Source organism: Salvelinus namaycush, chromosome 6 (assembly GCF_016432855.1).
Source record: "Salvelinus namaycush isolate Seneca chromosome 6, SaNama_1.0, whole genome shotgun sequence".
NCBI classification, from domain to species: Eukaryota; Metazoa; Chordata; class Actinopteri; order Salmoniformes; family Salmonidae; genus Salvelinus; species Salvelinus namaycush.
The window spans coordinates 30241423-30251170 of NC_052312.1; the positions used below are offsets into that span (position 1 = coordinate 30241423).

General features: G+C 44.9%; 1 protein-coding gene across 1 annotated transcript; it reads left to right on the forward strand.

Annotated features, from left to right (window-relative positions):
• Nucleotides 1-1398: 1398 nt before the first annotated feature.
• Nucleotides 1399-7609, forward strand: LOC120049320 (solute carrier organic anion transporter family member 1C1). Its single transcript, XM_038995569.1, has 13 exons — nucleotides 1399-1434; nucleotides 1675-1816; nucleotides 2127-2259; nucleotides 2820-2944; nucleotides 3200-3346; nucleotides 3645-3743; nucleotides 3933-4166; nucleotides 4427-4591; nucleotides 5117-5312; nucleotides 5600-5762; nucleotides 7036-7220; nucleotides 7333-7397; nucleotides 7488-7609. Exons 2-13 carry the CDS (start codon nucleotides 1732-1734, stop codon nucleotides 7607-7609), a joined length of 1719 nt encoding a protein of 572 aa, XP_038851497.1. The 5' UTR covers nucleotides 1399-1434; nucleotides 1675-1731.
• Nucleotides 7610-9748: the final 2139 nt, after the last annotated feature.

The window sequence follows — 9748 nt, forward strand, 5'->3', positions numbered from 1 at the left end:
GCCTTTTGTTAGGCCGGTCCTCAGTACCTCCACTGCCCCCCGCTCATAGAATAGGGGCTCAGGCTCAGGGGGCAGAGAGTAGGAGGGGAAAGGTCTGCCACCAGAGACAAGGAGGGAAAGAGGCGGGAGACTCAGCTGTTTGTCTAGGATACACAGGAGGAGAGAGGAGCCCCAACTCAGGTCAGGTACTTTAACATTTATCCAGTCAGGTTCTGTGTGTGTGTGTGTGTGTGTGTGTGTGTGTGTGTGTGTGTGTGTGTGTGTGTGTGTGTGTGTGTGTGTGTGTGTGTGTGTGTGTGTGTGTTTTGGGGGTACTTGATTGATTCTGACTCTGCTATTATGAGACTTCAGGTTGGAGTGCTGAGAATTTGGGAGGGGAGAAAGAATTAGCCAGGCTAAATCTGGGGGGGATTATCAGAAAACAGAAAAAATGCTAGTGCCTTTGTCCAGCTATGCTCCCTGCTTCCACCATCTAACTCATGTACATATTTGCATTGTGTTGGCCTGTGTTTCCTATTGTTACTAGCATTCAAATGAAGCCAGAATCATCTTCGTCATCTCAGAACATGGATTTGATTTCCAGTACCTGACAGTAACTGTGCCGAGGTGTTTGTGAATAGCCACTTTTGGATTCTCATACTCCAGAGGTAAGAGTTATTAAGTCAGTATTTTCTTACTCATATTAATAGGCTACCATGCTCAGTTTGGGGCTAATTACGGTCGTGTAGGCTCTCAATGTGTGTGTAAAGAATCAAGAGTGTTTAGTTGGGTCTACTCTACCTTTATAAAACTATTTGTTGAATGGTTTAAAATCCATTGAAAGCTGCTTTCAATTCATGTTGGCTCTGAATAAGTCTTGACTGACACATAGCTTGTTTTGTCAAGGAAAGTGAAAATGACTGAGGGAAAGTAAAATGGAAAATAAATGGAAAGGAACATGGAAGAACCTCAAAGAACATTGCCTTTTCAAGATCATGTAACATCAAACATAACATCAAAATGCATGCTATATTCCTGCCCTTACAGATAAACCACATTATTTCACTTGTTGAAAGTCACATGATTTCAAATGTGACATTTTATGTGAAATCATGTGAAAACAAAAATGTTTTGGAACACTTCAAGTGATCACATTTTCACATGTGTAGTTTTGTGTAATCACATGTTGCTTTACATTATCACATTATCACATTAACTTCACATAAGATCACGTGATCATGAAAACATGTTTTTGGAATACTTCACGTGTTCACGTGTGAAATTCATGTGTTTTTTTGCATAAGGGTGAGCAAGCTGAGAGGCAGTGTGCTGCCCTGTATCTGACTGGATAGAATGGGTGATCCAGCGGAGGACAAAGGGAAGCTGACCAGCCAACAGGAACTGTGTGTTTCTGACAAGCAGGCCACCAAACGCCCCTGCTGTTCTACACTCAAGGTGCTTAATAATGCTTTAAAATGCACACAAATGAATGTGCATGCACTCTGTCTGCACACGCATCCACGCATGCACACACACACAGACAGATGTGCGAAACATATGCACTCACGTCGTTCCCGCGAGTACACATTGGCACGCACATAAGCATGCACACACACACACGTTGACAAACAACCATTGGCAAGCACATACACATGGATAAACACACACGAATGTTCTCTCCCTTGTGTTTGTCAGCTGTTCATCGTGGCCCTGTCATTCGCCTACTTCTCCAAGGCTCTGTCAGGGACCTACATGAAGAGTGCCATCACTCAGATAGAGAGACGCTTTGACCTGTCCAGCTCTCTCATCGGACTCGTAGACGGCAGCTTTGAGATGGGTATCAACAATAACATTGCGTTGCTTGAGAATTCATGTAGAAAAACTAGATATTCACTACAGACTACAGTGTGGTCCATTTTTGTTGTGATTCAATCAGTCTGCTCTCAATACTGTTCCGTTTTGTAGTTGTTCCTATTAATTGATTAACTGGCAGTTCGTCCATAACTCTACCAAACCCCTAACATTGTTTTATGTGCTGCTATGTTGTGGTAGTCTGGAACCCAAACTGTTATGCTATTTTTAGTTTTTTTTTAAACAGAGCTTAAATTTGTGTTTCCAGGCTACTGTAGTGTTGTGGTTTCTTGCAGGTAACCTGCTGTTCCTGGCTGTGGTCAGCCATTTTGGGGCAAAGCTGCACCGGCCCAGGCTCATCGCTGTGGGCTGTTTCCTCATGGCCGTAGGATCATTCCTCACAGGCCTGCCACACTTCTTCATGGGACGGTAAAACAATTGAAATACTGGTTAAACTTATACTTGTAGAGATACTCCAATACGGATGATAGTTTCACTTTAGAAATAAAGAAACGTATGCAGTCGCTGATTCATCTCGGTTAACTTAGAACTAAAGTCTTGCGTAATTGGTCAGCTGCTTGATTATGTTATGGGGCTACACACGTAAACAGATGGGATTAAGAGATGCTATAAGAAGGAGCGTAATCGGAATGAGGAGCTCCACCTTCTCTCTTTACAAGTTACGAGCAAGTCCATGGGCCAAATGTCCCCTCCCCTTTCGGAAATCGAAATCTGCTAACACACAAAATAACCAGTAACAAAAAAAAACACAGAAACTACTGCCGCTCGTTAGCCTACGCATCCCATTCCTTCCTGACAGATTCTACACAAGCAGTTGTGTTTACGTAGATCTGTCCACGAAAGATTGGTTGTTGATCAGCGTCTCATCTCAACGAATCATGTCTTTGTTACACTTAAACTTGAATCCATGCTCATCATAAGGCCTGCAGAACATGACATGACAACTAACTGGTCTGTCTCTTCTACAGCTACACATTTGACACAGTCATCCGAGGCTCAATGAATGACAGTGTCAGTATAACTCCATGTCTGGACCTTCTAAAGCAGACAGACCCTGAGATCCAGAGGGAGACATCCTCGGACATCAACACAGGTACCAATCGGAGAGAAACATCTTCACCTGTCTCTACCACTATAATTGTACCTTCCTGCAGTAGTCTCGCTTGGCCTGACTTGTCAAAGGCTGAACTAGCATGAGACTTTACTTACAATACTATTTCTGCAGGCCCTACAGATGCCTATTGGCTTCATAGGGAACCATGGTGCAGCGTACAAGTTGTACATACGTCGTCCCTGATAGAGGAGTTATACTGTGCACCTGTGTGTCTCTGTATGATTCCCTATGTAGACTGTGTGAGGGACTCCAGCTCCCACATGTGGATCTATGTGTTTCTGGGGAACGCTCTGAGGGGGATAGGAGAGACCCCCGTCACCCCACTAGGCATCTCCTACATCGACGACTTCGCTAAAGCTGAAAACTCTGCTTTTTACATTGGTGAGTTAATTCCACTCGCAGCAGAGCGGAAGCCATTGTGTGTGTGTGTGTGTGTGTGTGTGTGTGTGTGTGTGTGTGTGTGTGTGTGTGTGTGTGTGTGTGTGTGTGTGTGTGTGTGTGTGTGTGTGTGTGTGTGTGTTAACCGTACAATGAGTGTGTGTCATGTATTGTAAATATGTCATGACTAGGTTTTGCATTTATTGAAAGTTCCAGGAATTTTGCAACCCGAGTCATGACATATGTACAGTAACTGAGTAGATCAGGCTGTAGGCCTAACTGTGTGTTTTATGATTGACAGCATGTCTACAGACCATCACACTGCTAGGTCCCATGTTTGGTTTCCTGCTGGGGTCGTTGTGTGCCAGTCTCTATGTAGACATTGGATATGTCGATCTGAGTAAGAGAATCACATACTATACACATTATTGTGTTTAGGGTCCTTTCTACTAAGCAATGTATATTAATTTTGGATCCAAATGAATTCAAAACCACTCGAAAATACTCAAATAATTCCCTTTATGCTATTTGTATTCTCAGTATAGTATGTGTATCAGTGCTTATGATAGAGATGTCTCACATCTTCCAGAGACTGTGACCATCACTCCCAAGGATGCCCGCTGGGTAGGGGCCTGGTGGCTGGGTTTCCTGGTCTCCTCTGTCATCATGCTCCTGTCAGGCATCCCCTTCTGGTTTCTGCCCCGCTCGCTGCCAAAGCAGGGAGAGGAGAGCAAGCTGCCCCCTAGCACCTCTACTCAGGATGGGACAGAGAACAGCGACGCCACCTCACATCAGGCCATGACGCTGGCTGAAATTGCAAAAGGTAGTCAAGACTTTCATTGGCGATTTTCAGATAGTTTTTCTCAGTCACTCAGGTGAACAAGAAAAATGCCTGGCCCTATTTATGATGTACAGGAAGTAGAATCCTGTGCCTATCTTTTATGATGGACATTTATATTCCTATACAGGAACCATACATTATATACAGGGCCCTCTAACTGTAAATAATAAAGACTCAAAGCATTCACATAACCCAAACCAGAAAAAGTAACTGTGTTGTATGTTTTTCTCGTATATCTTCAGGTTTCATACCGTCACTGAAGAAGCTGCTGAGCACACCAGCGTACTTTCTGCTTCTGTGTGGCAGCCTCCTGAAGTTCAACTCCTTCATTGGCCTGCTCACGTTCAAAGCCAAGTACATGGAACAGCAGTTTGGCCAATCAGCAGCCAGAGCCAACTTCCTCATTGGTTAGATACTGTAGCTACATGTTTCTCAATCAGCTACCGTCTTTATAAATCAACTATGGCCCCTCCGTCACGTTTTTTTCGTTTTCATTGTAAAGTCAAACTCTATTGGTTTGATTGGACCTGAGGTTCGGGTCAGAGACAGAGAGACAAGGGCTGCGTTTAGACAGGCAGCCCAAATTATGATATTTTTTCCACTAATTGGTCTTTTGACCAATCACATCAGCTCTTTTTCAGATTTGATCTGATTGGTCAAAAGACCAATTACTCAAAAAAAGATCTGAATTGGGCTGCCTGTCGAAACAAAGCCATAAAAACCTGGACATGCTCCAACTGAAATGTTCCCTCCTGTCAGCATTGATGTTGAATGGCATTAAATAAATAAAAAATGTTCTCTCTTGTCCCCTGTAGGTTTGTTGAAACTGAGTAGAAATGAAACTCCAGTACACTGGTGATCTAATGCATCTTTAGATGCAGTATATATATTTTTCCGGTAACACTATAGATGTGTGAGTATTACTTTTCCAGGTGTGTTGAATCTGCCTGTGGTTGCCGTGGGGATATTCCTGGGCGGTCTACTGATGAAGAGGTATAAGCTTGGCGTTGTGTCTGGAGCCCAGCTGTCTTTCGTCACCTCCTTCATGGCCTACCTCCTCCTCCTTCTGCAGTTTGGCACTAAGTGTGACAACGTTCAGGTGGCTGGGCTGACCGTGTCCTACAATGGGTAAATATGACATCTGATTGGTTGGTTGGTGGGTTGATTCCTTCATTCAATCATTGAGTTCATTCATTTATATAAAAACAAAGAAAATTTTGATCAGTGGAAAATGAGGGAGAGTGAGACCAAAACACACATGGGCTTGTGCCGGGGCTCCCTCTTGTGGGGAATATACAGTATGGTTGTTACTGAGCCAGGATCCCTGGCTGTTTTGTCACTGTGCCTATATGGATAGTTCAGCAACAATTATTTAAACATCATTATGATTGGCAGCCATTTTCTCTGTCCCCCAGGACCCCTGGTGTGGTGTACAACGGCAACCTGTGGTCGGAGTGTAACAGAGACTGCTCCTGCTTGGCTGGGGAATGGGACCCTGTGTGTTCAGACAACGGCATCACCTACACCTCCCCCTGCCTCGCAGGCTGCTCCAGCTCTACAGGATACGGCAAGAGCACGGTACAAATACTATTCATGTACTGAGTGTACAAAACCTTCACAGGGATGCTGGCCCATGTTGACTCCAATGCTTCCCACAGTTGGGTCAAGTTGGCTGTATGTCCTTTGTCTTGATGCACACAGGAAACTGTTGAGCGTAAAAAACCCAGCAGTGTGTCAGTTCTTGACAAAAACTGGTGCCCATGGCACCTACGACCATACCCCGTTGAAAGGCACTTAAATATGTTGTCTTGCCCATTCACCCTCTGAATGGCACACGTACACAATCCATGTCTCAATTGTCTCAAGGCTTACAATACATCTTTTCAACCTGTCTCCTCTTCATCTACACTGATTGAAGTGGATTTAACAATGACATCCATAAAGGATTATAGCTTTCACCTGGATTCACTTGGTCAGTCTATGTTAAGGAAAGAGCATGTTTAATGTTTTGTACACTCAGTGTAACTCATTGGCATTGAAAAAAAATATTTTCAACAATTACCTGGGGCCTTGTTGGGTCCTTATCTCCCACCCGGGACGAAGTGGACTAAGTAAGTAATTGCTGATTGGCAATCAAGTATTATTTTGATGTATGGAAAAAAAGATGGTATTCAATTCCCATGTAGAGAAGGTTCTGTCTGGTAGTTGTTCAATATGACATCAACACAAACACAGGATATGGGGTAAACATGGTATTACATCATTACATACTAGGCCCTACTGCCCTGAGACAAGGCTGTAGACTCCTGTGGCTTTGACAGTCGTGTCAAAGAGCAAATACTTTACCAGATCAGAGCAGTGGAAGTCCCTCAGGATAACCCTAACCCTTAGACATGGGTTAGGTGAGTCTACAGCACAGGAGGTTGGTGGCACCTTAATTGAGGAGGACGGGCTCCTGGTAATGGCTGGAACGGAATTCCATTCCATTCGCTCCGTTCAAGATATTATTATGAGCCGTCCTCCCCTCAGCTGCCTCCTTTGGTTTACAGCCACGTTTTGTCTATTGTTTGAACCACAAGGTGTAAATAATTGACAGTGTGTGCTCTTATCGCCACTGAACAATGTTGACACTGTGAAATAGTAGAAAAGTATATGATATGTGCACTCTCATAATTGCAATAAGAGTACAACGTCAGTCATCATCTAACTGCGAAATGATCAGCAAACTGTAAAGATAAAAAATAGGTTACAAAATAGTGAAAGAAACAGCTATATATTGTATATATAGAGAAAGAGATTATAGACCATAACAGAGAAACTATAACTACTGTATGTGTTGTTGTTCTACAAGGTATTCCACAACTGTAGCTGTGTGTTGTCCTCCTCTGCACCAGAGGGCAGTATGTCAGTAATATTAGGCCAGTGTCCTCGCAGCAGAGAGTGCAGCCGCAGCTTCACTTCCTACATGGCTGTATCGGTACTCAGCTCCTTTATCAACTCCCTTGGGACCACGCCTGGATACATGGTCATCATACGGTCAGTCGCCATGTTCCAATACTTGTGTGACCAACCAGGGTTGGAACCTGGCACACCTGCTGCCACAAGACTGTGTTAGACTGTGTATGTGATGTGTGATGTGTGTTTGTAGGTGCATCAAGCCCGAGCTAAAATCCCTGGCGTTAGGTATCCAAACTTTGGTGATGAGAGCCCTAGGTAAGTCTCCATTTTCTCTGTTGTATGTAAAGACCCCTTGATATCATAGAGGTCCTTAATACAGCATACTGAACTCTGATCTCTTTGTAGGGGGTATTCCAGCACCAGTGTACTTCGGGGCTTTGATTGACTCAACATGTTTGAGGTGGGGGATCAAGAAATGCGGGGGCAGAGGTGCCTGTCGAATGTATGACTCTGATATGTACAGGTAAGTTCATTGTGTGTGTGGGCTCGCGCCAATGTGTGCGTGCGTCCATGTGTGTGTGCGTACTCTGAGGTGTGTTTGAATATGAATGAGCAGCAGTGTTGTGATGTGTCCTATCCCCGTCCTTGCAGGGTGATCTTCCTTGGCCTCATCACATGTCTCAGTGGCTCCTCCTACTTTTTCATCATCGCAGTCATTGTCCTGCTGAGGATACAGTTTAGGAGGGAGGGGGACACCACCACGGGACAGCCCCCACATTCATCGCTAGAGATCGAACTTCAGACTCCCCCCAAAACCACTGAACCCCTCAACACACCGAAAGAAATTGAGGTGCACACCCCTAAAGAGGGAGAAAGAGAGGGAGAGCCGGAACAGGATAACTCCCCCCAAACTCAAAAAGACACAGAGGAGGAGGAGGAACTATCCAACACCCAGGGGGAGAGAACGAGTGACATCAGTCAAACTCGCAGCCAGAAAGAAGAGGTGGAAGAGGTGTTCTATAGAAGAGAGGAGGAGGTTACTCCAGATGCCATCCCTCCTGCTCCTGTGAGCAAGGAAGAAGAGAAGCCTTCTGATCAGGCCAACGAGCAGGCGGAGGGAGAGGTCATAGTGATTCACACCCACAGAGAGAAAGACAACCCACACAACCTCTTGGCTGAGATGAACCACACAGAGGTAGAGGCAGAGGGCCTTCAGGGCTAGCCAGTCAGCCTGCCTGCTCTGATCCTCAAGTCAATTGTATTTAAATTCATGTTCATTAAAGATTTGTACTCAAGAATTGAAATGTGCCATTTACTTAAAATTATACTTTTTCACTGTCTGCAACCCTCAAGAAGCAGGGTGAGTCTGGGACTCCCTTTTACTGGGCAAACACAACTTGCATATCGTCATAGACTAGGCCGAAACGTTAACCTTGCTTGAATAAAACAATGCATTTTGATTAAAGTTTTTGGTTCCACCTCAACTCAACGTTGGTTGAGCGCCCTCCATTTTTTGGTCAAATAATACTGTAATAAATAAAAATGTAATAAGTAAATTATTAAAAGCATTAAAATTGCAATTGGGAAGTTTCCCACTTATTTACACAACCTACTCCACACTTGCAAAGTGAAAGTTTATAGACATTTTCTGAAATTAATGAAGTAGTAAACAGAAGAAAAGCAGAATTGAAGCCAATTATAATGCAAATAATGTAATGGTCTATGGATCAATTCCATTTCTGAAAGTCTGATGAATAATTAATATTGTTCCTCCTCTTCCTTGTGGCAGGAGCAGCAGCACACTGCCCTCCAAAGCCTGCAAAAAAAAATCGCCGGACTGCCCCTTTCCTCGCTCTGCATGGAAAATCCAGGGTCACATCCTTGATGACATCCGGCGTGACCACAGCAACAGAAAGTGAAAAAAGAGGGACAGAATGTATTCAAATGTAAACTGTAGGTTCTAAACTCTGGCCAGTTGAAAGGTTCTACCAAGATGTCATGACAAACGGCACCTGTCAGAGTGCTCTATATAAGTGTTACTCACCTGCTTGGATGTCAGCGAAGTGACGAAGTGGCGAAGACAGCCATCGTGAGTGTCTTTTCTTCAGGTGTGACGTCCACAACCTACAAGAGGGAAGAGATGGGCTCTGCCTCTGTGTTAGGGGTGCTGCCTCTGTGTTAGGGGCAATGTCCACAACCTCCAGGTAGGAAGAAGCCAGGTCTGCCTCTGTGTTAGGGGCAATGTCCACAACCTTTAGGTGTGAACAAGCCGTGTCTGCCTCTGTGTTAGGGGGGATTACAACAACCTCCAGGTAGGAAGAGACGTGTTCTGCCTCTGTGTTAGGGGCAATGTCCACAACCTCCAGGTGGGAAGAAGCTGGGTATGCCTCTGTTTTAGGGGGAATGTCCACAACCTCCATTGGGAAGAAGCCGGGTCTGCCTCTGTGTTAGGGGTGACAACAACAATCCTGATAGGCATCTGTCAGAGTGCTCTCTATCAGTGCTACTCACCTGCTTGGATGTCAGCTGGTAGTGTGGAGGAGACGTCCACCGCGAGGACAGGGGGGACTGGTAGTGTGGCGGAGACGTCCACCGCGAGGACAGGGGGGACTGGTAGTGTGGCGGAGACGTCCACCGCGAGGACAGGGGGACTGGTAGGGTGGCTG